The following is a 19,316-nucleotide window of genomic DNA, read 5'->3' as shown; positions in this document are numbered from 1 at the left end:
TTGAATATCCAGTTTTATAAAGCGCCGACCTGCTAATACAGACATTAGCTGATTCTGATTTCTCTTGAAAACCAATAAGTGACAACGATTGAAAATCGCATTTAGAGGCAAAATGTGAAGCAACTGCGATGTGAATTGAACTTCTCCTTCTGGGCCAGGGGTCTGTCATTATCTCAAGAAGAAGAGTTCCTGTATTTTGATTCAAGTCATTGGCTGAGTTTCCTTTACAATTGTGCACAAAACTTTGTCAATATTCCGCTAACGTCAAAAAAAAAAAAGTGCAACTGTGGTGTTTCCTTTAAATATAAGACACAATTAAAATCACACATGAACAAGTTTGTTCCTGCGATGTCACTAAGAAACATGCCACGCCGTGATGACAAAAAACGTTTCCATCGCACCTTTGCTAAATAAACCAATTTTGATACGGCCACAAATCCACCTCATCTTAGCACCAAAACTTATTAAAAAATAAGAGTCTTTTCAAAATTGGTTGCATGAAGCGAATTTATTCTCAAAATGTGAAGTTGCGCAATTATATGGTCAATGGAAACACACTTAATGTAAGATGGAGCGTGGCATTAATAGACAGATCATCTGCAGCTGTACAGGTGCTGCTCTGGTCTCCAGGGGTGGCAAAACAGAGCAGAGCCAACCAGCGAAACACTAGATTTATTGGTCTGACTATATTCCAACCTTCATCTGTGATCAGGAGATAAGTATGGATGAAGACCAAAGTAACAAGATCTTGGATTCAAATGGCTGAAATTAGCTTCACACATAGAGTGGCTGAGCTCCACCTTTAAAAATAGGGTGATTAAGCTTCGTCACCCCGGGGGCAATTTGAGTTGAACCTGTTGCCCCTCCGTAAAGCAGTCAGTTGAGGAAGTACGGGAGTCTGATCAGGATGCATCCTGGGAGTCCCACTAGGAGAAGAAAAGCTCAGAGTTTCGTGGGACTAAATATCCTTTTTTTGTGTTTTCAGTTCTAGTCTATTCATTTAAAAAAATTAAAAAGGGAAATGTCTCCTTCATATTGACTATTTATGGAAGAATTATAGTCTCAAACAAAAGTTCTAATCTAATAAAGATGTTTTTTGTTTTTTTTTTGTGATCAATTTAAAATCCGTGGCAACTCTGTCCTACTCAATATTTGGGAGGAAAAAGCTTTCATGTGTAAATCATATATACCTTACATGTAAACAATCTTTCTTGTATCAAGCTTGTATCTTTTCTTCGCATCACTGTAAGCAAAATTACACTTCCTATTTTATATTTTGAAACACATTTTGTTTGCTTCAGAAGGGATGGAAGATATATCGTGCTTTGTCCCAGAGGTCAATAGAAAGTACACTGAAATTGGTCATACTTCCTTTAAAATCAGTCACAAAGATAGACGCATCACAGTTTATTTATCAGTAGTGTGTGAAAGAATATTTAAAGGGTCTGTGAACAGATCTGAGACGTGTGTTTATCACACTATGGTTGTGGTGCAAAACCCTGTTCCCCCAAAGACCTGCATGCTTCAGATGCGTTCATTTCTCAGCACTTAGCGCTTTGCTGCTGCGGAAACATCTTAATGGCCCACTAAGGTAAATCAGGTGCATGGCACCAAGGAGGCATCAGAAGAAAGTTGGAGTTGGTCCTGTGGTCCATCAGTTATGAAGCAGCACCAAATTGGCTTCTTTTTCCTAAACCCACACGGCCCAGTCCTTTTGTTTAAAAAAGTCACTTTTATCAGTTTCCACTGCTACGCAGAGTGGGTTCATGGTTGTTTTCTGCGGGATCATTGCCCCAAGTGTTCACAGCTACACTTTGCAAACCTTAAGCTGTGCTGCCGTGACATTTATTAGAGAGGAGCAGTATTCTCCTGACAGATCTTCTAAACAACCCATAGCTGTTAACCATGAATTAATCATACGCTCTTTGTGCTGTTTTCAGTTTGGGGGTGGATGGGAAGATGCTGGAGCCTCTGCCCTGCACTGGTCATTGCACCATAGTTCTTCTCAAAATGTACTTGCACAAATATTATTGAAAGAAATAGACATATGAGCTCAACAACAAAGATTTATTTATTTATTTTTTTCTGCTATTCAGCCATCCGATTGATGCAAAGTACCTATTTAGCTTTCAAGAGTTTCAGGAACTCCTGATCATTCATGTAACTTAAAAATACTTCTTTCAGGGGGGCTGTGGTGGCGTAGGGGTTAGCGCGACCCATATTTAGAGGCCTTGAGTCCTCGATGCGGCCGGCGTGGGTTCGACTCCCGGACCCTGCGACATTTGCTGCATGTCTTCCTTCCTGTCAGCCTACTTTTGTATAAGGGACACTAGAGCCCACAAAAAGACTCCCTGGAGGGGTAAAAAAATATATATACTTCTTTCAGTATGAGAACTGCAGACGGTCATATTAGCATTGGGGACGTCTGTGCTGCTGTAACATGTTTTACGCTTGAATTGCTTCAGTAATAAACCAACTCCTTTCAGCACAACTTTCCCACAGAAATGGTCTCTTCCAGCGTCCAATCAGAAAACTTAGTTCCCAGTGGGCCGTGAGAAGCAGCTTTGTCTTCCATTGCTGTTGCTTGCCGATGTCGCTTGTGCGTTTGATTTAAAGGCGTACCAGAAACACAATGCAATGGTTCTGGCTCTGGACTTTAGTATGTTAAAAAAATTATATATTTTTTTAATTTTTAACTCATTAAAATCTATTAAATTAATTAATTGAAATGAACACATTAATGTTAATTGAAATGCTCTGCAAGAAACAAAATATATTCCTTCATTTGTCAAACTCACTTTCGTTTTGGGCCATATCAAGATCACAAATGTTCTCAAAGGCCAGCATGGTGTGCTAGAAGGATAAAACTCATTAACAAACTGTTAAAATAATAATAAATATGTCTCTGCATTCGAAAAGTTATTCTGAAAACTAAAAAATACTGGACATCTTTCACGTTGATCCGTCCCTCCAGGATTTTGCGATTGCTTTGCTGATCTTTTTTTAACTAATTTAGAAATATTTGAAATGCATTTTTACAACGTTTGTGTTTTTTGTATCAGGATAAAAGCAACGTTTTGTTTTTTGCCGTATTGATCACGGACTATAACTTGAGATCGAGTAAGGCTGAGGCAGCAGTGTGGTAGAAGCAAGAAATGCCGCCACCTGCCAGTGGGAGTCAGCAGTAAGAAGAAACAATGTTTTTGACGGCTTTTGCGGAAGATGTGCAATAAACTCACAATTATGCGTTAGCACAAAAAAAATGCAAGGATCTGTTCATTTTGCGTGGATTTCTGCAATCGCAAAATCATGAAAAACTAGAGAGACCGATTGATGTAATTTGGCGTCTGGAGTCTAGACGGCCACATAAAAAGTTACGGCCGGCTGGATTTGGCCCAGAGCTTTGAGTTTAACACGTGTGATATAAACACATTAACAGAACCAGATTAATCTTGTGGAGGCTTAGCATCGATTAGAAATCATAAAATGACCTCCTATTCTCACCTCAAGCTATCCAATTGCCTTTAACTTAAATATTTGATAGCACAGGTGTTTTGTCTTTTTTTTTTTTTAAAGGGAGGCAGGTACCGACAACATCGGCAATACAACACGTATACACACACAAACACTGTAACATGAAACCCGTGAACCAACAACAACTGCTTTCAGATCTCATCACATGCACAGCAGCGTCTGCGGCCGGGTAATTTAATCTTTAATCCTCTTGTATAATCTGTAAGTAGTGTGTGTGGTTGTCTTTTCTCTCTCTCTGACTCTCGTTCCCCGGGGATTGAATTTCTTCTCGTTGGAGGAAGCGGCAGCGGGGATTAAGAAGTAACACACACACACACGCCTTCACACAGGCACACACCTGACGTTAAAGGTTTGAGGGCTCAGATAGCGATGACACATGCCACTCTTGCTCCAGTCACTTGATATGTTCTCTCTCTCTCTCTCTTTTACACACACACACGCACACACCCACACAGTGTGAGCTGTGGGTGTGTTTTGCTGTTCTTTGGTAAGTATGACAGCTGTGTAACAGGGCAGAGCACAGCACAGTAGATCCATACAGACCCACAAAGTAGAGAAAGAGAAGTTTAAAGATTTTTTTTTTTTTTACCCCAGATCAAGATAACAGATAAAACAATACTTCTGGTTCAGGTAGGATAATTTAATTTAATCTGAAAATCATCATTGTCATCATAGACCTTCTCCTCATCCTCATCTTCTGTACTCCTCTGCCGTCTGTGTGTGTTTGTTTCGCTTTAGCTCCGTTCCAATCACTTTACAGTCTGATTAGCAGCACCAGATGCTGCTTTTTTACTCTCTGTTGGAGAAATATATGGCGATGCTTAAATCAGTGTAGAAGTGAAGGCATAATTACGCTTAATGCAGTCGGAAAATCTTGTTACATGAATTTATTAATGAATCCGAGTCAAATGAGTTTCCAAAAATGGTATTAAAAGAATGTGATTACTCTGGCTCTTGCTATTTGTTTTGCATATTATTTAGTGCAGTGAAATATTGCCCATCCTGAATTTTATAGTTTAGTACTGCTCCAACATTTGAGCTTGTTGCTACAAAGCAATTCTAGATGATTTATTATAAACTTTCGCAATTTAACCTTTGTCTATGAGGTAGTATTGCCTGCAAATACATTAACAAAGTCTTGCTTAAATTAGGAAAAATGAAAAAATTCTAATATATCCCTATCAGATGACAGCTGTTGGTCTTTAGACATTTCCACTGCCCGATCTATTCCATCTGTTTGGGAACAAGTGTGAACAAAGGACACACAGATGTTTTTATACATTTAAAATCAAAGTTGTGAATATATGCAGAGATTACAACATTTACAAATAGTGAAGCGAAAAATCTATTCAGTGAAATCCAGTTTACCTGCACAACGCCAAATCACAACGAAATGCATCTCAGGGAGCTTTACAAGACAGAGTAATGCTATTGTATTTTATGCCTCTATGCATATTATATTGTGTCAAGATCAATTTAGTTCATTCTAATCTAATGAAATTATCAGACTCTGGTCCAGCTACATGCAATTTAATTTAATTTTGTATTGTATTTTCAAAATAAAATACAATACGCTCGAGCTAACGTGACAATTTAACATTAGGAAAACATTATCATCTGAAGGGAGTCCAGGGGATTGCATTGAGTTAATAAGTTTGCAGCAATCCCTTATGCTGAGCAAGCAAGCACTTGGCGACAGTGGAAGGGAACCATTTCCCCTTTTAACAAGAAGAAACCTGCAGCAAAATCCAACTTTCATGGTGGGGGTCGGGGGGGTTCAGAGGAAAGAGGCACAGAGAATAATTAATGCTGCAATGAACCAGGTGTATTTTATCACAGAAACTACATCTTTCTGTGATAAAGACCCACCTAAACAGTGGTGGGTTGATTTTCAGAGCTTCAGAGCGCAAAAAGCTCAGGATTAAACCAGTGCTGACAACAAACTTCACTTTCAAAGTTCAAATCTTTAAAATTACCCATTGTTCTCTCCAACAACTTTGATCTAAATTTGGTAGCTCTCTAAGCATGGTGGTAGGGAGTGAATATGTCTAAAAGCCCCAGTTTTTCAGCACAACTTTTATAAACTTTCACAATTTAGCCTTTGTTAAATTACCTACCACCAAAGCTGTAGGTATTAACCTACCACTTTGACTATGAAGCCGCACGCAATTTTTTAATCATAAATAATTTTGTTCATTCACGTCCTACCTGCACAATTCAGCATCAATCAGATATAGTGATGTTCTGTTGCACATTAAATTAAATTAGATCTTGTTTTATGTTTATATCTGATACTTGTATTGAAACATTTAGATGTGCCTTCTGGTTCCTCCAGGTGGCACAAGATATACTGCCACCGGCATCGCAGTCTAATCACTGAAGTTTCACTCATACTCAAAGTCATGAGTGCAAGACTTTACACTCCTGTGCAAGACTTTGCACTAGATGCAGCAAAGACGGCTCACATTCTGTCTGAATTTCTGCTGTGAATGGGAGCCTAAAGTATAAAATTAGCTAAATTAAATAAATCAGTTTTGATTCTGAAGTAATTTCGTGTGTGAAAGAGTTGAACATGTTTTAAACACATGAGATGCTGTGACTACCCAGTTGTACTCCCACTGTAACCAAAAGAGCTGCTGGAAACTCAGGACGCCCATTTTGATTTATGAACCTTGGGGCTGCATGAGATGTCAGCCATTTCTTAGTAACTAAACCCTCTGGACACCGAGCCGTCCAGGTCGGATCACTTTCAGGAGCTTCAGTCTGCCACTTGCAGTCCAGCACATCGCAGCAGGACATTTCTCCTTCATGCACGCTTCCATGTTGAGCCACGTTGGTGTAAATATGCGTGTGTGTGTGTGAGCCAGAGAGGTGTGAATGCCAGAGAGGACTCTGGCCGGAGCCAGAATAATAAATCAAACAGATAGCAGTTTCCTCTACAGCGGGTTGAGGAAAGTGCTATCTGACCAGCAGGACACGGGAAGGTACTAAAGAGGAAAAGATCGGAATCAGTTTATTGGTCGTTGAATCTCAGCAGCTGTGGATGTCAAGGAAGGACGTGTCAGGGAGGAAACTGATCGTATGAAAGCGTATAAACTGCGGAAATGGTTGGTTTTACAAGACTCCAGCCAAAGGCGCAGGGATTCATTTGATCTTTGCTGACAGATAATGTCTTGGATATAAAATTTAGATTTGTTTTTTGGCTGTATTAAAAACTTTGTCTTTTCCACGTCTGACCTAAAACACCAGCCTGACTGCTTTGTGACAGAAAACAGGAACTTTATTGTCTCGTTACGGCACCAGCACAGTTCAAGCCCAGTTAATCAATCAGATCATCCTTAAGTGATGCAACACCTGCAGTTAAATGTATGTTGGTATTTGTGATGGCCATTATATGTGTTTTTCTAAATAAATGCTACCTCCTGGAAAACAAAAGCTAAAATACCCAAACGCATTAGTTCAGACATGTTAAAATACAAGTCGTTAGCTTAGCTTCTTTAAATATACCGTACCATTGCATTGGTTGATGCAAAGTTACTCGAGTGCTTTTGAAAACAGCACATTCTGTGGCCACCTAAAATACATTTAAATTTATTCAATTTAAAATACCAAAAAGGTGATTTACGGAACCCCAAATTGGCACAAAGACACGACAGTGGCAGAGTTGTCAGCATCGTTGTCGTCTGGTGTCTGCGTGTTCTGCTTGTGCATGCCTGAATTTTCTCTTGGTTCTTGGGTTTTCTCCATCAGTCACAAAATATGTTTGGTAAGTTGGAGAGTCTAAATTGGCCTTATGTAGGAGTGTGAATATGAATAGTTGTCTTGCATTTCTCTGTAACAGACTGGGCGTCAGAGATTATTCAGAGTGAGCAGTTAAGCTCAAAATGATTAATGTAACTAACCAGAAATGACAGCTGAAGTGTGGACTAGTTTCCTTCATGGTATTGTGACAGTACTGCTTGTTCCTTCACCCACCTCTATTTTAGTCAGACTCTGCACCACATCCATCCACTATTTGGGACAAAATGCTCCGGTTCTGGATCCAAAGGAGCTATTTAAAGGTTCACTGAAAGAACAAAAGCAGTCGTTAACAGATCCTGTGGCCAAACACCGTCAGCTTCAAATAAAGCAGACTGGCTCCTTTCTTTGTTGCTGGCTGGCTTTCGTGCCGGTTTTGCAGACCATTTTTAAGTGAAGACACATTAGATGTGTAAGTTGGTATTTATAGCAGCTTCTTAGAACAGAAACTTTCTGTAAGGGAGAAGGGTCACGCTGTGCGTTTGCCTCTGTGTACATGTGGTTTGTAACCAGATCACAGAGGACAGAAGGACAAAATTAAGACGACTCTGTCACCATGCTATTCGTCACAATCACACCCAAGGAAAACCAGCCTCTATTTCTGCAGATAATACACAGAATGTGGTAATAGTGAGGAGTAAATGTGTTACAAGGAGTACAAACGTGTTGTGGGGCATAAATTTATGCTATAAAGTGGAGAATTCAATTTAATGCTGGTGAATGTGGTGTTGATGGATGTGAGACAGTAGTAAAACTGCTTGTGGTATGGAGTTTTAAAGGCTTAAAGGGTATTAAAGGAGGCAAAAATAGTACTATGAGGTCCTTGAAATGGTCTACGTTGGCACTGAGAAATGTTGAGAGGTTCTTAAAGAGGTTTTCACTGCGAGGTTGAAACACTTCCACTAAATTCAAAAGTCAAAACTAATGTAGGGCTAAGAGCTGGACATTAATAGGTTTCTAAAGTTGATTTTCAAGAAAAGAAGGAAGTTTGGAGGCTCATTGCAAAGTGGAGTTTGCAGGCGACTGACATGATTCCTGCTCTGTTGAGAATCAGCCTTCAGGGCTTAATAATTTAGAAAATGTTTTGCTTTAATAAGAATATGCTTCTAGATAATTTACTCTGAACCTTTTAAATGTCCAGCAGATTTTATAATTAATTATCACAACTGGGAAGTTAATTTAATATCCAAATTCCACTTTTACCCCACCTACTATAACGTCTACATCTATATTTCCTTAATAATTTCGGAATCACATCAACTTAATTTCCTCCAGATTTAAGAACAGTTTGCGTTTATGAAACCATTTTTGTAGTTTGTTCATTTCTGGTATGATTTCATGCAAGAGCTGCTGTAGGCTCTCAACTGTACAACATTTATTTGTATCATCTGCCAACAAAACAAACTTTTTTACACTTTTGAAACCTTACATATAAAATTTCTGTAGAGGATAAACAGTTTTGGTCTCAATACCGACCCCTGGGGGACACCACAAGTAATGTCCAAGCATGACGACTGATACACATTTTCACAAATTGCTGACGGCTACTTAATAGATCTTCATCCACTCCAAAGCCACTCCCAGCATACTGTAATACTCTAAGTTCATGGTTGCTTTTTAATGGGGTTCTATAAAAATGATTTCTTCTTGGCGGGCTAGCCAGGCTGGCACAAAACTCCACCTACAAAAATAGAAGCTAATCTGTATTTACTACCATGAATAATCTCATCTGATCCAGCCAACCATCTGAAATAATGAGTGACAGGTTGTGTGTGTTTTATTACAACATTGTGTTGACTCATGTTTTTCTGAACCAAATGATTATTATCATAAACGCAGACAATGACTCGCTGATCTGCTGTATGAGGACCAACGACGAACACAACAGCTTTGCACACTCTTAATCCAGACACTCTTCTTTCATCTAAACACACACTAGGAAAAATATAAAACAAACCTGTTCAATCAGCTTAATTAAATCACCTTTAAAAATTGTTTTATTGCTACTTATTAATCGTCATAGATCATAACGTAAAACTGGGTGCAAGTCTGTGATGGTAGGTATGCATTGTGAGAATTTAAGTTTGTGCTTTGATCCAACAAATTAAAATAAAACTGGCAGTAATAGTGTTAATTTTTGCAGTTTATAATTGCTCTTTAATTATTCTTTATGATCTGTATTGCATTCAGTCTGACTGTGGTTGGCAAAGTTATATCATTAGAAATAATATGATATTATTATGATAAATTTTCTGAATAACAAAATTTTGATTTTGTTATTCAGAAGACATTACAGGTAATTATCAGTTTATTATCACAGCATCTGAATAGTATTGAACTGTAATTAATTTTTTATGGCTTCCATAAAACTTGTTACGATAAATACCAGGTGCTAAAGGCAGTTGTTCAATTTTGAAATATCACGGTTATGATGATGGTTATGATGACAATTATTACTATTATTGCAATTTTATTTGTGCTAGTTGTATTTTTCAGCATTTTACTCACATCAACTGATCTGTTTTTGACTGACATCGATGAAAGTTTAATGCCTCATATTCCCAATTGGATTACTTGTATAGAAGGAAAGGTAATTCAGTCAATAAATACAATTAATAAAATTCAGCTTGCTCAGATTTAAACTTTGATTATTTCTGATGGTTTAAATATTCCCTCTGATCTTGCCAAATTGCCAAATGCTAGCAAAAAGTCAGAGCCACTGTCTTTGATGAAAGAAAAAAGGTTTCTGATAGCGATGGTACCAAATACAGTTTTAATTTGTAATATGTAATGTTGTAATTTTATCATGGCAAACATTTAAAGAGATAAAACCAGTAAATTATTTTATCCCTTATTGAGGTCATGCAATGGTATTTCCAAGTTAGTTATATTTTACAGCATTTATTTCTTTTGTAGATTGTCCGTGGATTAAAATTTTAATTTTTAAAAAGACTTTTTTTAAAGGTAAATAGGTCATTTGTCTTATAATTTTGATTAAATGTGGTTGTAAAGCATGTACAAATAATGTATATATTAGAGAGATATAATAAATATATACTAAACAGAAAAAGGTTGTCAATTTTTGTTTAACAATGTATTTAAAATTTGATTTGATATGTTTGCCTAAGTTGGAGGATTGTCCCTAATAAATTCAAAATTCAATATTTATATTCCTCCTCCTCCCACTCAGTGTCAGGACTGATTCAGTTTTCCTCCGTGTTTCCACCCACGCCCCGTTGTTATGAAAGATTTCTCTGCAGGGCTTCTACAAGCTGTGATTGTAGCAGATAGAAGAAGCCTAGTTACCTCTTATCGGATACATACTCCTCAACGCACTCTGTATGCAACACCTACTCACATTAGGAGGGTTGCGGAAGGATTCACACTTCAGCTTCTGCTCTATATTTTGCTCAAGTAGGCAGCCACTCCTTTAAGTACAACAAAAATACCACACGGCACACGCGCAGCGCTGTATGTAAAGGCTGAGACTTCAAAGACAAGCCTGAAACATAACTGTTGGGCCAATCGGTTACTCCGTACAGAACAATTCGAGCAGTTTCGAGGTTAATACGTTGTGCTCAAATGTCCAGAATATAAAACTGCACAAAAAAAAATCTTCAAGTCAGAGTCTAGACCTCAAGATCAATGTTTATGTTTAAAATAAAGAAAGGTTTGATTTATCAGAGAAGTTGGTACTTGGATTCAGGCTTGACTTCACACCCGAATTTAGCACATTCTACTTGGAAGCCGCAAAACCATTGGGATTCACGAATTGTTAAGCTATTACTGGCAAGCTGACTCTAAAAATAGAGGAACATTCTGGCTAATGTGCAATGCTACTGTATGTGTAGCACTAGTTTAATGAGACACAAACCAGCAGAAGGGCTGTTAAATAGTTAATTCCAGCCACTTTCCCCTCATTTTCTGTCCTGGGATACTAAACTAATTTCTGCCCTCTAACTTTCCTGGCTGGAATTACAATTTCAGAGAGTTTCCTTGTTTAATTTAGAGTTAGAATAGCTATAATAAATAGCTCTTAAAAATTGCACCATGGACAGAAACCAGCCAAAAACCAAAGCATGGGCACTGTGACACATTCACTTGTCGAATATGAAAGATTTACTGGGACTGTAAATGACTCTTCAAATGACAGATGACTGTAGCTCAGTGGGTCGAGTAATCCTCTTGAAATCTAAAATCTATGATTTGATTCCAGCTTCCTGTTGCCACATGTCAATGTGCCCCTGGGCAAGGCACCTAACCCCAAGTAGCTTACCAATCCGGGTATGTGTAAATGTGAGTGCGACTGAATGAATGTGGATCTGGTGTAGAGAGCGTTGAGTGGTCAGTATAAATATAAAAGTGCTATTTAAATTCACTCCATTTATCCTCTTCAAAATACCTGGCACTTAAATGATACAGCTTTGGTTTAAGTATTTGGAATCGGACCTGGCAGTAAATCAATGTGGAGGTAGATGTAAAAAGAAAACCAAAACTGGCAGCCTCATTGGTAGCTACATCCAACACTGCGCTCATTCACAATTCTAGTCAGATGGGTTAATTACCCAATAAGGAGCATGTGTACAGAAAGAAAGGCAACAAACGGGTTGAAGAGCACACCTGAGAAAATTCACCGAAAACAAAGAAAAACTCCAACAAAAATTTGATAGAGAGTACTGACTGGTCTTTTGTTGAGGGAAAAATCTTGGAAATGTGTGGGCATTTTCTAAGGTCAACTTTTCCATTAATAAAACAAACTTGACTACAAAATGCATTTTATTCATAAAATATGTTAAATATTTTTATTTTTAAACTTCTATTTCAACATCTTTGTTTCCAGGAAGTGGGAGCGGTGGAGTGGGCGGGGCGTTACCGGGTCTAATTGGCGCCACTGGTCCCTCGGTGATGATGAAACCATTCCTGCCGTTTCCCATGGAGACGACGTCGCCAGTCGGACTCTTCCCAAACTTCAATACGGTGCACGGATGCGAATTTTGTTGTTGCAGCTGTCCAGTCTGACTGAGAAAAAAGGAGCTGTCATCAGATAATCCTCTGCAGCTGTTGACCTCTGACCTCTATTTGTTTTGGAGCAGATGGATCCGGTGCAGAAGGCTGTCATTAATCACACCTTTGGTGTTACCATGGTGCCCAAGAAGAAACAGGTCATCTCCTGCAGCGTTTGCCAACTGAGGTTCAACTCTGACGTGAGTTTGTTTGATGCATGATGGTCGTCTGCATGTTTGCTTTGCAGAAATAAAAAAACCCAAGTTTTTTTTTTTTTTTTTTTTTTAAAAGTTACTGAAGTAAATGTAACAAGTTGCTACTTACAAGTGAACAAGTATCTCATACCCAAGCTGAAACACCTGATATGTATTTTATCTGAGAACCATTAGGTACTTCAGACCAATCTTGTGATTTTAGAGTCTTTTGTTTCACAAACAGTGAAATACAGCATTGGGGGGCTAATTAACGATTTGTGCAAGTTAATCCAATTTCCAGATTAAAGTCAGGACTTAGGCATAAGGATTTTAGGTGACCTTTCCTGTTTTCACAGGAAACTCAAGAAATGTCTTTAAGATCCCTCCCCATTGCTCTAAGACACTCTTCATGTATTTCTGTAAATGGAGATTAAGAATACTGGGAGGAGCCACATATTATCCGTCTCAAATTCTGCTGTCATGACAAACTAACAGTTTTACCAAATATGTAAAGAATGCAGTTTTATAAAAGTTACTTACTGCAGCTTTAAAGAGATGATAATCATTGTGGAAATCGAAATGATTTTTGTAATCCTAACTGGCTGTAAACGAGACAAGTTTGGTCTGATTTAACTTCTGACAGCGAGGCACAAAAAAAGTGCATCTGTGTATGTAAACTTCTGGTGTCGACTGTGTGTTTGGACATTTATTTTAAAACACGCTCGAGAAATGAACGTACTGCAGAAGAAGCCCTCCTCTGGGTTTGTTTAAAGACGTTTTCTGTGTGTACAATCAGGTGTAAGCGGCACTCCTCTGCACTGTATGAACACAGCGCTGTGTAAATGACACTGAGCGATTTCATGACTGCTGAGAGCTTAATGAGCTGCCTCATTACCGACACGTCCATCAAACATGACTAATCCACGAGCCGGTAAAATTATTCATGAGCGAACATGAATAGAGGAATTACTGCTGATAAGGAGGGAGTAAACAAGGAGCATTAACTCATTCTAACGAGCTGAGTAACGAGCTGGATCGGCCAATGAAGGCAACAAGAGTAGAGTCAAAGTGAGCAACACACCAGTCCCACTGCAGATAGGAAAAACTCTATTAAAACAACCGACACTTTCTGAAAAGTGGTTACGTGGAGAGTTTTCATTTTCCTGTTTCCTGTCACTTTTAGATCACATAAAGTAGTGCATAATTATGAAGAGTAAGCTTAATGGTTTACGCGGTTTTCACCTCAGCAAACTTTGAAAGTGCGATGTGCGCGCTTATCTTTTCCCCATTTTACCTCTCAAATAAAGTTCATTGCAGCCAAATGACTTCTAATTTGTAAATGGAGTCCAATTGAAAATCAGCATTGTGAAGAGCAAGGAGCACAACAGACATGTCTGAGATAAAGTTGTGGGGAAATTTTAAGCACCAAGTTTATGAAGCAACATCTGAAGCTTCAAACATTTCAATAAGCACTATTCAGTCTGAAATCTGAAAACGATGACCGCAAACCTATCAAGACATGGCCGTCCATCGTAAAAGACAGCATTTGTCAGAATGACATAACAGGTGTTATGTCATGTTTATGACAGTGTCATGTCAGTCTTATGCACACCCCTTCAAACAAAGTGTTACCAAGAGCTCTAGTTAAATGATGGATGACATTTAGAGGGCTTTATTTGGTCCACATGACCCCCAAAGTGCTTTACACTACATTCAGTCATTCAGCCATTATTCACACACTGATAGTCGTGAGCGACATTGTAGCCACAACTGGTGTGGAGTTGACTGGCAGAAAGGAACCACTGGTCCCTCTGACCACCACCAGAAGACCTAAGGACACGACGACTGAGACAGACAGCAGCAGGGTTCGAATCGTCCCCGTTAGATGAGAACAAAAGCAAACCTTTTTAATGGTTTGTTTCTATATTTGTGCCGTAAGTTGCAGAAAGCTTCTTTGGGAGCCTGTTTTTCTGACAAAGAGCATGTGTCTTGAACAAGTTGGAGATTAGAGACTCTAAACTAGATTTAGAAAGTCGTTGTTTGATGTGCCTGATGCTCTGATGGACCTCTCTCTGTTCGACAGATTTTTCTCCTTACCTCATCAGTCTAGGAGTGTGTTCGGTTATTCAGCCCAGTGTCGACAGCTGTTTTTGGTAGAGCTCTACCAACCTCACCCGAAGCCTCTGCTTCCAGGAGATGGGCTTAGTTTTTGTATATGTATTATAACAGGGATAATGCTTTGAAAGCGTCAGTATCCCCGGTAAGCCTTATTTAGTGCTGTGCTTGAAATCGTCCGGCTGCTTTGATGCCATTGCTAATGTGCTTCTCATGCTACACCTGCCATGCAGACCCAGTTAGAATCCCAGTTAGACAGCAAAGGCAGCAAAAATGTGGAATCATTGTACTGGCTGGGGTATGTGGTTGGATGCCATTAATAAGAACTAAATTAATTATCTATGTTGTCCTTGTGTTCCTGAGATTTATGGCTTGAGCTTTGCTCCTGCTGCAAAAATAGCCTGCTCTGTGTGGAGACTGGACCCTCTGTGACTGAGATCACACATTGACGCATTTACAAAGGTGCACTGAAGCAAACGTAGCAAATTAACATGGGACATTTAAAGAATTAACCATCTTTTTTTCTACCTGTGTGTTTGCGCCCTCTAGTGTCTAATTAGAAAGAATGCAAAACCTCTGGGTTCGATGTAAGCGGCGGCAGAAAGGAAGTGCATAAAGTCAAAGTAAAAAAATGTCAATAAAAAGTAAAGGTTATGTGTCATCGTTCTTTTACTTCTCCAGGCTTTGGATAAAGGACAATTTTTGTACTGTCCAAGCAATAGTTCATTTCCATATCCGAAGATGAGACGTATAAGTGCAAAAAATATAAACGTAAAATAGGATCAGCACAATGCGACACCTTATCTGGACCTTATCACTTCACACAATTACTGCTTGTTACAAAAGCAGTAAAAGCTGCTTGAACGTGGGCTCATGTGATAAGGATTCACAGGTTAACTCATCCAATGAAGAGAAGAAAGTCAGAAAAAAAAGTTGTCTGAGTGCGGTAGTTTGGAGACCTAGCAAACCGGCTCCCTACCTGAAAATTTAAAAGCACCTAAAGAGCCTGAAAGTTTTGTTATTTAAAAAAAGACAAACAAACAAACAGAAGAGCAGTGAATGGAAACAGCTGAAAGTCTCACGATTCTATATATATTCACTCTACAGAAACTCTATAAATCCGTCAACTGTTCATTTTCTGACTAATTGCGTGTGGCTCTCGAAAATTCCCTTCTAGCTGAGATATTAGAACATAACTTAAAATACTAATTTACAATTAGATTGCAGCTGTAGTTAAATATCCTTAATTTGTCTCATAAATGAAGGACTTTTTGTGGTTTAAAACCACACCGAGCGTATTCACCTGTCGTTTCCATTGGTTTTATATTCATGGGGCAAGAATGTTTCCAACACAAAGGGTGAAAGATGAAGAGAGATCTGTCCCTCTCAACTATTTTCGCATTTTTGAACGCTTGTGCTTGTTCTGTCTCTCACAAGAAGCCAAACATTCATTCACCATTTTACAAAATAAATTTTTCTTTTGTCAACAAAACAATCTTTTCTCTGTCGTAGCAACAATATGTCACAATCTTTTAACAGAAAATCTGACTTTTCTGCCTGACTTTATTTAACCTGCGTATCTTCTTTAGAAACAGTGGAGAAACGGCATTTTATTTTGTCCAAGCGTCTAAAATCTGTAGGTTTTCTGGCTTGAAACTGATATTTGGACTTTCAGCAAACTTAAATAAGCCTAAGAAATACAATTTTATGTTTTTAAGTCAAGAAAAAAATGCTTAATGCTTATAGTTCTCTATCTCCGCTTGTCTTAGTTTTGGGCTTACATATTGGAGCAGAGACAGCAAGATGACAACATTTCACAAAATGCGACATCCTCCAGTCTAATTCATCACTTTAAAGTGACGTCAATTAGATGTGACATGTGAAGCAGCCGTCACAACAATCATACTATTAGAACTGACTGCTGTCTTTATTTATTTATCTTTTTTGTTAGGGTATGGTCAAAGGTATTTAGAAGAAGGAATTTATTCAAATGTATTTATCTACAAATATTTATGACTGGGGATTGAATCTCAAAAGTTCTTCCACAGTAGAATGGGGAGGAGGACAGAGACAATGTGGAGGTAGAAACTCCTTAAAATTGAATAAATTATGTGGTGAATAAGGAATTACACAGTGCCAAATCTGCTTATTTTTAAGTAAGAAAACACAAATTATGTTAAGTAACCAAAGGGAACATTGTAGCAACAAGCTACTCCCCCCCCAAAAAAACTTGAATTCAAGTATTTGTAAAGCACATTTCAGCAACAAGAAAAGACCTGAGTGGACAGGAAGGTCCTAAAGTTTATTCAAATATATAATAAATACATTTATTTATTAAAAAAAATATACTCCCACAGACATAGAAGCCCAGGAATAACATATGTTTAAGATAAAAGAAGAGAGCGTTGCACATTTGTGTTTCTTTTAATGACAATAAACTGTTCTACAGTCACAGTAAGGTTCATTTAAAATAATAAAAATATGTTGAATTTTCTGCAGATGGTCTCTTTGGACTAGCTTCCATATTTGCAGTACATGGAGCTGCAGAGCGCTAGGAAACATCTTTGTGTAGATGCTCAATCAACAGTACAGCACTGTAATTACATGTTATGTTTTTCAGTAGAAAAGCATACGGGCAGGTCAATATTTTTTATTCTACTGCCTTTATTTTGCAAGCGAAGTGGCCTCAGCTCTGAAACTGCCTGGCTGTTTGCTCTGTAAAAATAAAAGAGTGCTTTGTGCAAATATGTTGCAAGTGAAATGAGGAAACGAAGCAGAGGGTGACGAGACAAGAAACAGGAGTGAGAGCTGAACAACAGGAGGAAAAACGAGTCAAAGCAGAAATAAAGCTGAACTCTTGTTATTTGTACGTTTTCAGTCGCAGGCGGAAGCTCATTATAGAGGCAGCCGTCATGCCAAGAAGCTGAAGTCTCAGGAGAACAAGGCCAAAGCCAAGCTGTCAGTCACACCAGAGACCAACGGGAACAGCTGCGGTCCTGCCGGTCCGGCCCATCCGCTCCCTGCTAACAGCAGCAACAGTCAGGGCACAGGTGGAGTTTATCCCCCAGACAGATTACTGAACTGAGCGCTCAAACGTTTTATTTTTTAACTCTTCCTCCCTGTCATCCTCTCTGCAGAACTGTTCTCCATCCCCCCAGACTCCTTGTCCTCCATTAAGCTGTGCCTCCCGTCCTCCACCTCCCCTCTCCCGTCCTCTCCCTCCGTTAGCAGAGCTGGCAGTGAGCCTCCGCCGTCCAGCCCGCCCTCCGCCCTTCCAGCCCCCGGCCTCTCTTCGTCTTCCTCATCCTCCTCCTCCTCCTCTTCAAAATCTTGCCCCCCATCTTCAGTCGCCCCCGCTGCCCCGCAGACCACCTCCTCTTCCTCCCAGGATGCTCCTCTCTCAGCGGAGTCCGAGGAGGAGAAGGCGAAGAAGCTGCTGTATTGCTCTCTGTGTAAAGTCGCCGTCAACTCTCTGTCTCAGCTGGAGGCTCATAATGCAGGTAAGGACAAGAATGGATGAAAATGTATATATTTCTATATGGTTTTTGGTACTTTTGCACGTTTGGTTTCACTTTGGAGTAAAGATGAGTCACATGGGTCAATATTTGTCTCTTTAGCATTTTTCCACATTCATTGACACACTTAAAACACAAAATCCAACAATGTGAGTGAATTTTTTTTTTTATTGAAGCCTTTGAGTAGTTATCATCTCACCTTTACGCTACTCTGATTGGCTAGGCTTACATAAGTACACCACTTAGTAATATTTTACATTTTTGACTTGCAAAAGTAATGCAAAAATAGTTTCAAACACGTATTTCAGGGAACCATTTAAAGACAGGAATAATTTTGGATTTATGTCTGGACTTTGACTGGGACATTATAAAATACGATTCCTGTACTCTGGACTTTAAAATACTGTTGTCGGTTTAAAAATCATTGAACCGCTTAGCACCACAATACATTAGAGATCTGCTGCTGTTGAACCATAATAAATAAAACTTTACCAACATTAAGACATTTGACAGCACCTGGTAAAATGTAATGTTTAGTTTGTTGATATGTGTTTTATGCCTTTGTATTTTTGTGTTTTTATGATGCAAAGCACTTTAAATCGCCTTGATGCTGAAATGTCCAGTATAAATAAACTTGATTGATTGATTGATTTGATATAAACTATTCCTTTGTAACTCTGTCTGTGTGTTTAGTGTTGAAAGGTGCTGAAAGGTGATTGAACGTCCACCTCAGTTTTCACCAACAGCCCAACAGATTCTCCTTCAGTATTTTTGTTTCACTGATACTCTCTGACAAACTTCTTAAGCTTTCGCCAAACCTGTGGGTTCACTCTGAAATTAGGTCACAAATGCACACCACAGCTTTCAGAAAGCATTTTATAATCTTTCCTTCCTCTTAACACAGGAGGCGCAACTTTGCATTGTTCTGTCACTTTAAAACATGAAAAAACAAAGTTTATGGTACTAATCGTAAAAAAGTGAGCAAACAAACCATGTGCTAAAAAAAGCTGAGAACAGGAAGGATATCTAAAACTGCCATATTGACTGATTTTTATTTTATTCAAGGATTAACAGTTCTGACAACTTCAGCTAATTTTGTAAATTATTCCAGGAAATACGCTTGGAATATTTAAAAACCCTTTTTCTAATTTTGTCC

At 38.7% G+C, this 19,316-nt stretch overlaps 1 protein-coding gene across 2 annotated transcripts in view; it reads left to right on the top strand.

Moving 5' to 3' along the window:
• The window catches only part of znf385b (zinc finger protein 385B), a 62,372-nt gene that overhangs the window by 38,114 nt on the left and 4,942 nt on the right, over positions 1–19,316 (top strand). For both annotated transcript variants that reach the window (XM_032568105.1, XM_032568103.1), the window contains exons 5-8: positions 12,173–12,309; positions 12,426–12,536; positions 17,524–17,695; positions 17,783–18,145. In XM_032568105.1, coding sequence (XP_032423996.1) covers positions 12,173–12,309; positions 12,426–12,536; positions 17,524–17,695; positions 17,783–18,145 — 783 coding nt within the window. The remainder of the gene's footprint in view (positions 1–12,172; positions 12,310–12,425; positions 12,537–17,523; positions 17,696–17,782; positions 18,146–19,316) is intronic.

Source organism: Xiphophorus hellerii, chromosome 7 (assembly GCF_003331165.1).
Source record: "Xiphophorus hellerii strain 12219 chromosome 7, Xiphophorus_hellerii-4.1, whole genome shotgun sequence".
In the NCBI taxonomy this organism is placed as follows: domain Eukaryota; kingdom Metazoa; phylum Chordata; class Actinopteri; order Cyprinodontiformes; family Poeciliidae; genus Xiphophorus; species Xiphophorus hellerii.
This window is presented reverse-complemented; position numbering and strand designations above follow the sequence as displayed.